Below are 15,202 nucleotides of genomic sequence, written 5' to 3' on the forward strand. Positions count from 1 at the left end.
CCTCTCCATTTATAGGAAAATCAACTGCCCCAGCAACTGATGAAGCTGTTTATTCTGAAGTTAAACCAGGAACCGCTCTTGGTAATAATGCACCACATGATGTGCACACTTAAATGATTATTCAGCAGATTGTTAAATGGATATAAGTCAGATTAATATGTCAGAGAGCACTATTGCATCTTGAATAATGATTTGTTTTGTTGTTTTGCTTCTCTTCCAGGTCTGTAAGGAGAGGTCATTCTTCATTTCCATATTTTTTATCCTGTTAGGGGTCACGAGGGGGCTGGAGCCTATCCCAGCTGACATACACCCTGGACAGGTCACCAGACTATCACAGGGCTGACACATAGAGACAGACAACCATTCACACTCACATTCACACCTACGGACAATTTAGAGTCACCAATTAACCTGCATGTCTTTGGACTGTGGGAGGAAGCTGGAGTACCTGGAGAAAACCCACACTGACACGGGGAGAACATGCAAACTCCACACAGTAGGGCTGCCCCACCCGGACCAAACCCTCCACCCTGGAACCTTTTTGCTGTGAGGCAACAGGGCCAACCACTGCGCCACCGTGCCGCCTGTATAAAAATGCTCTCAAGCATTTTAGAAAATTATTGTGGGCACACTGCTATCCACATATTACACATGCTCAGTATTTTGTGCAGTGAATTTGTTGGTAGATAAAAAAAATCCCATCATTCCATTCAAAATTAGTACATCTCCAGTGAAACGTGATCCCATCGGCTCCTTTACCTTGTGCACTGTAATTTAGTCCTTTTTGCGTCTTCTTACATTGTTGGCTGCTGCTTTATAATTGTGCATGTTTCCGGATGGTTCTGGTAATCCATGGTTTCTGGTTGTGGAATAATTTCACCGTCCACACATCCTGGCCTCAACAAGACAGCTGCATGGTCACTCCTCCTGAACACTGTCGGCAGTGATCCACAGCAGGATGGGGACAGCAGCTCACAGTCCCACTGACACACCAGTCTTTGTTCACCATGGAACACACACCTCCTCTCCTTCTCTTGCCTGAGTCTTCTGCTCTATCACAATTGGCGAACAGAATAAGAGTCACCTGGTGAAATGGCGCTGGCCAAGTTTTGGTGAACATCTTGATATCCTTGAAAACTGATGCGTCACAGAGGTCGTCCAGTTTATTTCCAGCATCTGTACAATGGCTAGCAGGATGCTAGTTTGGCTGGCGCTCATTCTCCATCTTTTCCTCGATGTTTACTGATGTTTACATTTGAGAACCTTGACCTGGCTAGCTAGCAGCTAGCTAGCAGAGGAGAGTTTACAGACTGGTGAGTTGATGCTCATCATCCTGATGAGAGACTCGCAGCCACACGCCATCATCGTCCAAAGTTAACCACAAAAAGCACCACCAACACGCTGACAGAGAGGCGACTGGAAGCGTCTGTGCTTAACTTGTGGATTTAATTAGTCTGAGCATGAGCACAAGACTATTGATGCTTATTCTCATTTAATATTAATGCACTGCATTATCTTTATTTTGTACAGTCATTTTGTCATTTAATTTTTTTGTATGAAACTTTGAATCCAATCTATTCCAAAGAGCAGCACAAGTATATTTGAGCTTCTGATAGTACAGCTTTAAAGTCAGCATCTTTTATAGAGTTAGATCAGATAGATCCAGGATGGTCATTAAAAATTATTTTAATATACAGTATGTAACAATTTGCTATCAAGCAACATATCTTATTACATGTACATGTTTTCCCTTTGTCTTAAAAGTATATTTATAACTGCTGTACATATTTTATTTTCACCTTAATGGATTTGATATTTTTCGTTTTTAATATATTTTTTTTAGTATTCTGTGCATCAATAAAGTTAAAAGCTTATTTATTTATTTATTTATTTATTAATTTATTAACTGGACTTCTGAACTGGATAAAGATCCCATATTAGCCGTCTGACACTATCAATCTTGGCAAAAGCCATAAAGTGGACTTGGTGTTGGTTTTCAGGAACTATTTCTTTGGTTAAAAGAGTTCCAACCAGAACTGTTCTGTGATCTGTGGATTATCTAGAGTTACTGAGACATCTGCTCAGCAAAGACATGTTGCTGTGTGGCTCCATTTATTCAAATTCAGTTCACCTATATCACATTAAGGTAAAGGCAGATATCAGACACAGAACAAACAAAAGTATCTTCATGATGAGATACCACTGAGTGTATTGTGGTATATTTTAGCTTTCAGCCCAGCGGCCACAGAAAAGCCTGGAATTGGACAATTACAAAATGATGGAAAACATTAGTTAAAGCTATTACAGTTTAATGAGGCTGTGTTGCACGAGTCCTGACATGTATCTTCTGTTTTTGTGTCACATTACCCGCCAGAATTAAGGTCAAGCTAAGAATGGTAAAGAGAAAAATTGCCCTGCATCCTGTTGCAGTTAAATGTGACTTTGATGCTTGAACGAATTTGACGCTTATTATACAGTAAATGATGTATTACTTATTATTATATTGAATTTTCTGGGTCTGTTACAGCATAAATATATCTGCTCTGTAAACTATTTGTCTTTCTATATGTTCCTGTGGGTCTATGCGTGCATTTTAAAGATTTCAAGATTCAATACTTTATTGCCATACAACTTGCGCAAGTCGTTAGGGAGGGGAAGTACACCTATTTTAAAAATCCATATGTCATTCCTACGGTCTCAGACAGTCCAGAAATATTAGTAAACATAAACAACTCTCCCAAATCCAAAAACTGGATTGCTGAAATTGTCACTGATTTATAGCTTTGAGGAGGCAGGGGCCTTCTACCAATGGGATGCGCCCGGACCACCTCTAACGGGAGGCGCCCAGGAAGCATCCTGATCAGATCCCCAAACCCACTCAACTGACTACTACTCTGAGCTCCCTCCGGATGTCTGTGCTCCTCACGCTATCTCTAAGGCTGAGCCCAGCCACCCCACTGAGGAAACTCATTTCGGCTGCTTATATCCGTGATCTCATGCTTTCTGTCATGAAAAGTCGTTTACAATGTAGCATAATCATGGAAACAATAGGGTGTTCCCTCTGAACTATCAATCGTATTTGTATTTTTTTTGTATTTTTTAGATACAGCTGAATCCCAGGATGTCACCTATTCATCGATTGAGCTTAAAAACTTTGGAAGGAAGGGTGAGTACTCCAGATACACAGAATAACTAGAATATAGTTTATGTTTTGTCCTGAAGTGAAATATTTTATTTAAAGGATTAATGTGATCATCTTAACAGGGAAACGCCATGAACCAGAGGAGAGTTGTCTTTACTCTGATGTGAATATAGGAACTGCAGGTCAGTCATTTACAACAGTCATGCTCAAAGTTTGTATTGAAATGTGTCCTATCATTATACTGGAGGTAACAACAGGTCAGCAGCTCAGTTTATCCAAGTCACCTTGGGTAGTTACTACTAACTACCACTGGGTGTCACCAGAGTTTTAAATTGTTAAATCTTAAACACATCTATGGCCTTTTAAACTCTGGCATATTTCTAATTAAGTTTTTCATATTTAGTACATGAATATCAATCAGTATTGTGTGTCATTTCTGTATAACATACTTCCATCTCACAGATGTGGCAATAACTGAATTGTGCTGTTACACATTATGAAATACTGTGTATTCTACATGGAAATTCCTCCTCCACTTTCTCCTTTTTTTTCCTTAATGAGGTTGCACCATAGCACAGACACACAGAGAGCTGTGTTCATTACTGACATGGTTATTTTGTCTTTTGATGTGTTGTAAAATTTGTGCTGCCAGTTTCTTCTTTCTCCAAAATTATGGTTTATTGTTATTATTTTATTTGTATTGTTTGATTTGGCCTTACTGAATCACAGCATCAAAGGATTTTTTTTGGTCATTTTTGCCTTTACTTGTTGTCGGGATGCACGACTTTGAAGTTGTAGGCCTATATTTAAAATGACAATTTATTCAGGAGCCAATATCAGTTTTTTTATATTGGTGTTTATTTTGTTTTTGTTGTTATTTATTCCCCCTCTTTGTGCCAGGGAAACACAGAAATCTACACTATAAAAAAAAAACTTTTTAAGTAATATTCAATCAAACAAAATTATGAGAGAGAGTAGCTCATGTTCACAAATATTCATTGAACTTTCCTAGGCCTTGGAAGTAACATATTGGAGTTATTAATTAAGGGGTGTTCCCCTTTGAACTAAACGTGCATCTGCTGCTAGACTAGAGAGCACAATGTGAACAATTATCTTAAACAGGACAAATCAATTTTTGTTATTTGAAGCATTAAACAGTGTCTCACATGAGTCCTTGCTATTGGCACACAGTTAACTGTCAGAGGGGGCAGGGCTTCGGCTCTCGTCATGTTCGCTTCCGATGATGAGACTATTTCTGTTCTGCTTGAGTGTGTTCACTTCCTGTGGGTGATGTTGTGACTGAAGTTGAAACCAGAATTTCACCATAAAGGGATGACTTTTAAAGTTTCTGTTCTAGAGCGATGGAATACTTTTCTCTGCAGTACTGCCGTTCAACTTTTTGATTTGAGCTGAAGAAAGAACATTTTTTGAAGAAGGAATTTTTCCAGCGTGGTGAGAGAACCCATGGATTAAAGACGTGAGTGTGACACCTGTAATGTCAGCTGTCCACTTGAAACTGTACGCTGTGGACAGGTAGGCAGTTTATTCATTATTCATTCATTCTTCTTGACTTGAACTATTTTATACAGCAGGCGTCATAGTAGCACTAAGAATTATTGACCCTTTGAGAGGCAGCAGTAGCCCACAGGATGATCATATCTATATCAGGAAGGAAATTTAAATGTTTATCTCTTTCCATTATGAGATGATATAATTCTGTTTAATAAAACATATATACATCTATGGGCAAAAATACGCCTCAGTCAAACCAGTGCAGTTGTGTGAGCGTCGTGTAAAAGGGAACGAAGTACAAACCACATAAACTCAGAAGAAGAAGTCGGAGGAAACTTACGATCCAGTATTTATATGTGATGCATCTTCTGTTTCTTCACAGTTCCTTATTTTTCTTCATATGTTCATATGTTGCAAGCTTCTTTTTTTTGTCTTTACACACACAGTTTTTCTGTGAGTACATACAGTAGATACAACTTTTTAAATGCCTGAGTGTCTTTTATATTTGATAGTTTCTGTCAGTCTGATAATCTCTGATGAAGTTTCAAACTTTATTTTAGCCCTGAGTCTACTTCTCTACTGTGGACATGCTCAAGGTAATTATATAGTTCTTTATTTCTTTCTCTTTATGTGTTCACTGAAGACAAATATCCACCAAATGTATCACTTTTCATCTCATCCTAATTCTGTGTTCTGTTTTGTCAAGAGAAAACACATTGACATTTCACATCTTATGTTGGTTTTATAGATGCTGTGCTGACCATTGAACCAAACTGGTCCACTTTATTTACCGGAGAGTCTGTTACCTTCATATGTGACATGAGGGTGGGAGAAGACACCGACTGGTATTACACAATCAAGAGGGATCGTCAAGAATTTATCCGCTACAGCTCAGATAAGAGATATACATCACAGTCTCTATCTACAGGCCACAGTGGTGAATACCAGTGCATTGGTGATCACAAGCACTCAGCATATTCAAGAAAACAAAGTAATAAAGTCTCTCTAACTGTATCAGGTAAGTGATAAGTTTTACCACCATGACCAAGTTCACTATAAGCATTTATTTATATATTTATTTTTATCAGCCATGTTGATACGATCACCCTGTTTGGCATAGTGCTAATACATAGTGTATAAATATTAATCTTGTTTATAAACTAGTGTAAGGAAAATGCTCAGCTTCAGCAAACATTGAAATGAAGAGACTCGGAGAACCACAGAGAAAAGTTACAGGCAACAGGGCTACTGTAATCGCAGAACTCAGCATCACAGATGGAAACAGCGAAACAGCCCTGAACAATCACCCTTCAAATGGGGTGTCTGCTCGTTCATGTGCGTGTGCGTGTGTGTGTGTGTGTGTGTGTGTGTGTGTGTGTGTGTGAACACGCTTGGGTCGTATTCCCTGGGAATCTAAAGTTCTCTCGATTTCCTTTGTGTGTTCCTAAAGCTGGACTTCGTGCGTCTATATTTCCTGTCTTTTTTGTCTCTCTGGCATAAACAACCGTTCCTGTTGCGAAACTTGGCACATCTGTTCCAACGGTGAGATCACCCTAACCCAGAACGTTCTCCCTCATTTAACCTCCCAAGGCTTGACCTACGCACAAACTACTCAAATTATCAAAATGGTCCTTTTTGCTGCCAAATCTGATATTTGACTAGCTGCTTCCTAAACCTTGTGTAACTGACCTTATTTTTCACCTTTAGTATAAAATGATACATTATCTGCCTCTACATAGTCCCTCCTCTTTATGATTTTATCATAAATTACTCGCAGGGATAATGTATGGTAAATGAACGCCTATGCTGGTATGAATATGAGTAGGATATATGGCACTGTAACTATAACCAGTGTTCCTTACTAACATGAATATATGGTTGTGTACAAAACTCTTAAACTTGAATATGATGATGCATAAGAAAACATACGATATGGTAATATATGAACTTGGCATGAGTATATGATATTACATCAAACACTGAACATATTTTATCATCTGTCAACATTCAGCTGATGGAGGCGAAAAACCTGGCGGCTATTTAATCCAGGAAAAGTCCCCCAATGGCCCCTTCCCGTTAGGCAGCCTAGCAGATGAATCTTAAACAGATTGATCAAATACATCAAACAATAAGATGCAACTTACTTATTGGATTACAATGGAATCACAGAAATCATTTTGCAGGGATAATATGCATAACTTGCTAAATCGAAATCAGAGTCCATCTTCCTCTTGTAAAATCAAAACACAAAAATGAATGCAGAAAATGAATATGAGTGTCAGCCATTGTTCATCATTCTCTCTCATAGTTCCTCCTCGTCCTTTGAATTGTCTATATAATCAGGGATTGGGAACAAATCTGGTATTTCCTCCCCCCTCTGCGCCAGAAGAATTCTGCGCACCCAATGTTCAGGGGTCAGCATACTTAGCATTTGTGCTCCTTGCATGTCCGTTACAAGGTTCAGCTCCTTGTCCATTGCTCTCACACACCATTTCTTCAGGATAGGCACGATGCAACATGTCAACAAGGAAAACAAAATTAGTACTATCAGCATAATTATCCCTGTCTTTGCCAAAACGGCTCACCATTTTCCAAAAATTTCCTTTAGCCCATCCCACTTAATGCTTACCAGCATTTTCAGTCATTTTAAACTTCCAAAGCTTCAGCTTATTCATAGCAACAGGAAATGTTCCATCAGGCGAAGTGTTATTCATTTAACATGCTCCTGACTAGACGGCTGACTTATCTGAGAATGTTGGCATGGGTTTCAACACAGTGTGAATTGGGAATTTTGTGGTTGCATCATACTTATCTTGAACACAGTTGTGCGTTGCTTCCTGGAGCGTCTGTGACTCCAGCGGATGTCTCGTGCACCTCGTCTTCAGAGTCTGACTCGGGCTCCTTAGAGCATTCTCTTTTGTCCCTAGGTTGCCTTGGTGCAATGGTTCAGAAAACACCACGTCATGTTTCCTTCGACTGTTGTGGGATTCGCCCTCACTATGGCCCTTCCCTTCTTGGCTCGTGCCACATTCTCCTGAAGACCTTCACATACACCTGATCGCCTGGCACCACCTGTCTTTCGGCCTCCTGATCGGCCCTTTGGCTCCTTCACCTTTTCCTGCAAATATATAGATCTATCGAAGGCAGTTATTTGTTTTATATATCACTTAATTGGCTTAAAAGGTTCAGCACTAAGCTGGTTTAAATCTTATTTATCTGATCGTTTTCAATTTGTTGACGTTCGCAATGAACCATCCTTACGTACTAAAGTTTGTTTTGGAGTTCCGCAAGGTTCTGTGCTCGGACCAATCCTGTTTACTCTATATATGCTTCCTTTAGGTAACATCATTAGAAATCACTCTATAAATTTCCATTGTTATGCGGATGATACTCAGTTGTATTTATCAATGAAGCCAGAAGAAAGCAATCAATTAACTAAACTCCATAATTGCCTTAAAGACATAAAAACTTGGATGAGCACCAATTTCCTGATGTTAAATTCAGACAAAACTGAAGTTATTGTTCTTGGCCCCAAACAACTCAGAGACTCTTTATCTGATGACATAGTTTCTCTAGATGGCATTGCTCTGGCCCCTGCCACTACCGTAAGAAACCTCGGAGTAACATTTGATCAAGATTTGTCTTTTAATTCTCATTTAAAGCAAACCTCACGGACTGCATTTTTCATCTGCGTAATATTTAAAATTAGGCCTATCCTGACCCGAAAAGATGCAGAAAAATTGGTTCACGCTTTTGTTACCTCAAGGCTGGATTATTGTAACTCTCTATTATCAGGTAGCTCTAGTAAGTCCTTAAAAACTCTCCAGCTAATTCAGAATGCAGCAGCACGTGTACTAACAGGAACTAATAAACGAGATCATATCTCTCCTTTTTTAGCTTCTCTGCACTGGCTCCCTGTAAAATCCAGAATTGAATTTAAAATCCTACTGTTAACTTATAAAGCTCTAAATGGTCAAGCTCCGTCATATCTTAGAGAGCTCATAGTGCCATATTATCCCACCAGAACACTGCGCTCTGAGAGCAGGGTTACTCGTGGTCCCTAAAGTCTCCAAAGTAGATCAGGAGCCAGAGCCTTTAGCTATCAGGCTCCTCTCCTGTGGAATCATCTTCCTGTTACGGTCCGGGAGGCAGACACCGTCTCCACATTTAAGACTAGACTTAAGACTTTCCTCTTTGATAAAGCTTATAGTTAGGGCTGGCTCAGGCTTGCCCTGTACCAGCCCCTAGTTAGGCTGACTTAGGCCTAGTCTGCCGGAGGACCCCCCTATAATACACCGGGCCCCGTCTCTCCTTCTCTCTCTCTCTCTCTCTCTCTCTCTCTCTCTCTCTCTCTCTCTCTCGTATTCTATTACTGCATCTTGCTAACCCGGCCATTCTGGATGTCACTAACTCGGCTTCTTCTCCAGAGCCTTTGTGCTCCACTGTCTCTCAGATTAACTCATATCACAGCGGTGCCTGGACAGCGTGACGTGTGTGGTTGTGCTGCTGCCGTGGTCCTGCCAGATGCCTCCTGCTGCTGCTGCCATCATTAGTCATTAGTCATACTTCTTCTGTTATTATACACATATGATTATTGTCACACATGTATACTGCCAGGTATTAATACATACTTTCAACATATTGTACCGCAGTAGCCAGAACTATAACTATAATATTATTACTTCCATTAATGTTGTTGTAAGATACTGTCATTACCTGCATCTCTCTCTCTCGCTCTCTCTCTCTCTCTCTCCCTGTGTCATATGGATTACTGTTAATTTATCATGTTGATCTGTTCTGTACGACATCTATTGCACGTCTGTCCGTCCTGGAAGAGGGATCCCTCCTCAGTTGCTCTTCCTGAGGTTTCTACCGTTTTTTTTTCCCCCGTTAAAGGGTTTTTTTTGGGGAGTTTTTCTTTATCCGCTGTGAGGGTCATAAGGACAGAGGGATGTCGTATGCTGTAAAGCCCTGTGAGGCAAATTGTGATTTGTGATATTGGGCTTTATAAATAAAATTGATTGATGATTGATTGATTGATTGATATTCAGACAGTTCCATTTGCAGTTCTTGGCTAAAGTGATCAATTACCACCAGCATGTATCGTTTGCCATATAGAGATTTTATCATGTCTACATAGTCTATACATAAATGTGTGCAACACCGTGGGTTTCTCAGATCAAAATGGTTAACCATGCAACTATACGTCCCTCATGGGACCTCCAAAGACCTTTTTCGTCCTGTGCTGCTCCTCTTTTGAGCTATAGACTATGCTCGCCCTGACCTGCTTCCTCTCGTATTAGTATAATGTCTTAGTAGTCATAGGTTCCAGGAACACCACTGGTGCCATTCCCCCTCTCCGAGTGGCTCCGAATCCCCCCTCCCTTCTACCGGTCTGGGGCCCAACTGTGGACAGGCTACTGCTCTGTGGCCAAGCTCCCCACACTGCCAACATGCTCCAGGTGGTGGATATGGCTGTGTGTATGGCTGCACGTAGATATTGACAACTGGGGGTGGTTGCAGTTGTGTTGGCTGTGTGGTGGGTGTGTTCGTTAGCATGTGGTTTGTTTTTTCAGCCATAATTGGCGCTTGAAGGGTGTTAGCTTTCCCTTGCTCTGCAGCTCGCCTAGTTGTAGCTGTACTAGTTTTCTCTGGACTTCTCTATCCTGCTCCTTCATCCTCTGCTCATCTTTCCTGTGTCTCTCCACTGCGTGGATCACATTGTCACAAAATTGTCTGTGTGGCATTGTTGCTAGTGCGACTACGTCTCTGAGTTTGCTCTGGACTGGGGTGGGGAGCGCGTCAGTTACTCAGAGTCTCTGAACAGAGTCGTTAGCACCTGGCTCTGCCCGATGTCTTGCTCAGTCTCTTGTCTCCATCTCTTCAAATGATTGTTTATGTATGTCGCAGGATTATCAGTCTCTGTGAAAGGGTCACCTTGCAATGCTTTAGGGTCAACTCGTGTCGGGTACTCCCCCCTCAGTGCTGCCCACAGTTTCCCACAATAGGCATCAAACTCAGTTCCATCAGCCATGTTACTTATCATCCACTCACACCCATTGTGCTTCAGCATGCTCTCAATTGCCGAGACTCCGATAGTCTGAGCCCACACCGCCTTCACATCCCCCGAAGCTAACAATTTGCCAATGGTAGCTTCCTCAAAGGCTCTGATCCACCTTGAGGCCCCGTCATGAATATCAGGGAGTCTGGAGACCAGGCCGGTCAGATCGAAGGTCTGCCACGGCATATAATGTCCCTGGGTCCCCTTTATTAAGATTGGAGCCATATAATGTTCATTATTATATCGGTCTGGATTTTTTTTCAAGTAGTGAACATCTTCAAAAGTTTCAATTCTAATTCTCTCTTTTCTTGACGTTTCTCTGATTTGTCTTTAGGGCTGTAATCTCTTATTCTAGTTTCCATACTCTCACAAACCACCATGTCAAACGTGCCTCTTTTTGGCCAAGGGTATTCTAGTCCCTTGTTTCGTTTCTCCCATTTCTCTGAAATTTTCTGGATGTCTTTCAAAATGTCAGGGTTCTTGCTTCCCACCAGAGCTACTGCTGTTGGATACATTATTTCAGATTGTAGTTCAATTGTTTTATGTACATTTGTGTTCTCATGTGTTGTTGTGTGTCTTTTCCTATTTGCTCCCCTTTAAGTTTTTTGGTTTCTAGGGAAAAAAAAAAGAAAAACGCTCAAACTTTTCACTTTTGGGGGTGCTCTCGAAAGGAGGGGCTGGGAGGGGACTGTGCTGTAGTGCACCTAAACTTTTTTTTAGAAAACCTGTGTCTGTGTCTATATCCTAAAAAACTAAAAACTAAACTATATACCTCTGGACGTGGGATCTCGGTCTCTCTAGACCTACCTAAAACTAATTCTTAAGTCCCTCTGGACTCTAATCCTTGTCTCTCTTAGACCTCTTAAATCCCTCTGGACCCAAAGTCTCTCTAGACTTCCAACACACGACTTGGCCCCCCTCAGGCTTGACCAATCGTCTATTTCCCCAGCTGCTCTTTTAATTTCTGGCTGTTTTCTTTTAGACACAATGTCAATCACTCGTAATCAAATTTTCGCTTCACTCTCTTAAGTTCAGCTTGTCTCTTAGCAGCTGTTCTGTGCACAGAAGTCTGGCTCTCTTTTTTCCTTTGCTCTCCTTCCCCGCCGACAAGTTCTCTGTCTGCGAGGGATATCGGTATGCAGTGACCTCTCGGAGCACCCAGCCGCGCACAGTGACTTAGATTTTTAGGGTGTTTTTATCTTAGCCAGTTCAGAATTTGTGTAAGGAGTTTTAAAGGTCCTTACCTTTAGTTTGCGCACTTGTCACCCCACGCAGGGAGGATGCTCCTCGGGGTCACCACTAACTGCCGTCTTCCCTTCAGAGATGACTGTTCGTGACGCTGACGCCAATTATGTAAGGAAAATGCTCAACTTCAGCAAACACTGAAATGGAAAGACTCGGAGAACCATGGAGAAAAGTTACAGCCAACGGGGTTACTTTAATTGCAGAACTCAGCACACAACAGTATACTAGTCTACACAGCAAAACAGATGGAAACAGCCCTGAACAATCACCCTTCAAATGCTTTTATAAGGGGTGTCTGCTCGTTCATGTGTGAGTGCATGTGTGTATGTGTGTGTGAACACGCTTGGGTCGTATTCCCTGGGAATCTAAAGTTCTCCTGATTTCCTTTGTTTGTTCCTAAAGCTGGACTTTGTGCGTCAGTATTTTCTATCTTCTTTGTCTCTCTGCCATAAACAACCGTTCCTATTGCAAAACTTGGCACATCTGTTCCAACGGTGAGGTCACCCTAACCCAGAACGTTCTCCCTCATTTAACCTCCTAAGGCTTGACTTATGCACAAACTACTCAAATTATCAAAACACCTGTTATGGGTCCTTTTTGCTGCCAAATCTGATATTTGACTAGCTGCTTCCCAAATCTAATGTAACTGACCTTATTTTTCACCTTTGGTATAAAATGATACGTTATCTGCCTCTACACTAGTTTTAGATTCAGAAACCTTAAAGTGTAGATAGAACACTTAACGACTCTTTATCTGATGACATAGTTTCTCTTGATGGCATTGCTCTGGCCTCCAGCACTACCGTAAGAAACCTCGGAGTAATATTTGATCAAGATTTGTCTTTTAATTCTCATTTAAAACAAACCTCACGGACTGCATTTTTTCATCTGCGTAATATTGCGAAAATTAGGCCTATCCTGACCCGAAAAGATGCAGAAAAATTGGCCCATGCTTTTGTTACCTCTATTATCAGGTGGCTCTAGTAAGTCCTTCTCTGCACTGGCTCTCTGTAAAATCCAGAATTGAATTTAAAGTCCAACTGTTAACTTATAAAGCTCTAAATGGTCAAGCTCCGTCATATCTTAGAGAGCTCATAGTGCCATATTATCCCACCAGAACACTGCGCTCTGAGAACGCAGGGTTACTCGTGGTCCCTAAAGTCTCCAAAAGTAGATCAGGAGTCAGAGCCTTCAGCTATCAGGCTCCTCTCCTGTGGAATCATCTTCCTGTTACGGTCCAGGAGGCAGACACCGTCTCCACATTTAAGACTAGACTTAAGACTTTCCTCTTTGATAAAGCTTATAGTTAGGGCTGGCTCAGGCTTGCCCTGTACCAGCCCCTAGTTAGGCTGACTTAGGCCTAGTCTGCCAGAGGACCCCCTATAATACACCGGGCACCTTCTCTCCTTCTCTCTCTCTCTCTCTCGTATCCTATTACTGCATCTTGCTAACTCGGCCATTCTGGATGTCACTAACTCAGCTTCTTCTCCGGAGCCTTTGTGCTCCACTGTCTCTCAGATTAACTCATATCGCAGCGGTGCCTGGACAGTGTGATGTGTGTGGTTGTGCTGCTGCCGTGGTCCTGCCAGATGCCTCCTGCTGCTGCTGCCATCATTAGTCATTAGTCATACTTCTACTGTTATTATACACATATGACTATTGTCACATATGTATACTGCCAGATATTAATACATACTTTCAACATATTGAACCACAGTAGCCAGAACTATAACTATAATATTATTACTTTCAATAATGTTGTTGTAAGCTACTGTCATTACCTGCATCTCTCTCTCTCTCTCTCTCTCTCTCTCTCTCCCTGTGTCATATGGATTACTGTTAATTTATTATGCTGATCTGTTCCGTACGACATCTATTGCACGTCTGTCCGTCCTGGAAGAGGGATCCCTCCTCAGTTGCTCTTCCTGAGGTTTCTACCGTTTTTTTTCCCCGTTAAAGGGTTTTTTGGGGAGTTTTTCCTTATCTGCTGCGAGGGTCATAAGGACAGAGGGATGTCGTATGCTGTAAAGCCCTGAGAGGCAAATTGTGATTTGTGATATTGGGCTTTATAAATAAAATTGAATTGAAATTGAATTGAATTGAATTGACGTATAGGCATTTCCCATTCACGGATTTTGTGCCTCCTCGGCCCTTCGCTTTGTGACCTGGAAATCAATCTGCGTGTTCCATCTCGCAGGGCGTGCCAATTCCTAAAATGCATCTTAAGAAGCTAGGAGTGAGGAGGCTTTCTGGAAAAGCTAAATAGAAATATTTGTATGAAAAGTAGCCTTATCTATCTATCTTTCCATCTACCTATCTACCTACCGACCCACCGCCACCAACATTTGCAAGTCAAAGCTACAAGCACGTTTATAAAAACAGACTGTGATCAAAATAAAATGCAAACACAGGGATTTTATTCCTGTTTGAAAATTTGCAGCTCCCCACAAATACAACATGCTAATGTTATTAGCACAAGCCTATGGCATTTTACATTGTATAAATTAGCCTTGTGGCTAGAGGACTTTTATCCTCTATTCATGTAAAACCAGGGTCAGCAACATTTAACAAGGGAAATGTTACAAAATTAGGCTCTATAACAACTCACAAGGTTCACTGACAAAACAACTGTCTTATACTAAACACATTTTCCAAACAAATACAACATGCTAACATTATTAGCACAAGCCTATGGCATTTTACATTGTATTTAGCCTAGCAATGAACGGAGATTTCCTCTGCTCATATGAAGTCAGGATAAATTACACACAAGACTGAAAATGCTATTTTTGTGGAGGCTTTATTGTCTTCACAATTTATTGTTTCTTATCTGTAAAGTTAAATAAATAAAAGCTTTGTTTCCACTGAGATAAATGGTTTCAGCTTACAGTAATAGACAGGAGGTCTGCGTTGCCGTGACGTGTAGTTACATTTCTGGGGAGGTGCACGTCAGGCTACGGCTCTAAAAAGTGTTGCTGGAGTGTGTGAGTGGGGCGGAGCTGTGCTGAGAGTGTGAGAGAGGAGAGACACACACTGGTATGTGTCATGTAACACGACTTGACCTTATATCGATATAAACAGTGTTGTCTTAATTTTTATCTTGCTTGAAAATAAATCGATATATTGTACATAGTTGTTGTATCGCCCAGCCCTGGGTTCATATAGTGATTGGCATAATTTGCAGCTGTGTTAGAAACTTCTCTGATTGGTTGTTTCTGCCACTCTGTGGTCCGACTCTAGCA

At 41.1% G+C, this 15,202-nt stretch overlaps 1 protein-coding gene across 1 annotated transcript in view; it reads left to right on the forward strand.

The window, feature by feature from the left end:
* LOC125884319 (uncharacterized) overlaps positions 1-15,202 on the forward strand; it is a 268,232-nt gene that overhangs the window by 62,291 nt on the left and 190,739 nt on the right. Inside the window, exons 23-26 of the mRNA XM_049569217.1 lie at positions 16-81; positions 221-226; positions 5,215-5,250; positions 5,403-5,672. Coding sequence (XP_049425174.1) covers positions 16-81; positions 221-226; positions 5,215-5,250; positions 5,403-5,672 — 378 coding nt within the window. The remainder of the gene's footprint in view (positions 1-15; positions 82-220; positions 227-5,214; positions 5,251-5,402; positions 5,673-15,202) is intronic.

This window comes from Epinephelus fuscoguttatus, linkage group LG23 (genome assembly GCF_011397635.1).
Source record: "Epinephelus fuscoguttatus linkage group LG23, E.fuscoguttatus.final_Chr_v1".
Classification (NCBI taxonomy): Eukaryota; Metazoa; Chordata; class Actinopteri; order Perciformes; family Serranidae; genus Epinephelus; species Epinephelus fuscoguttatus.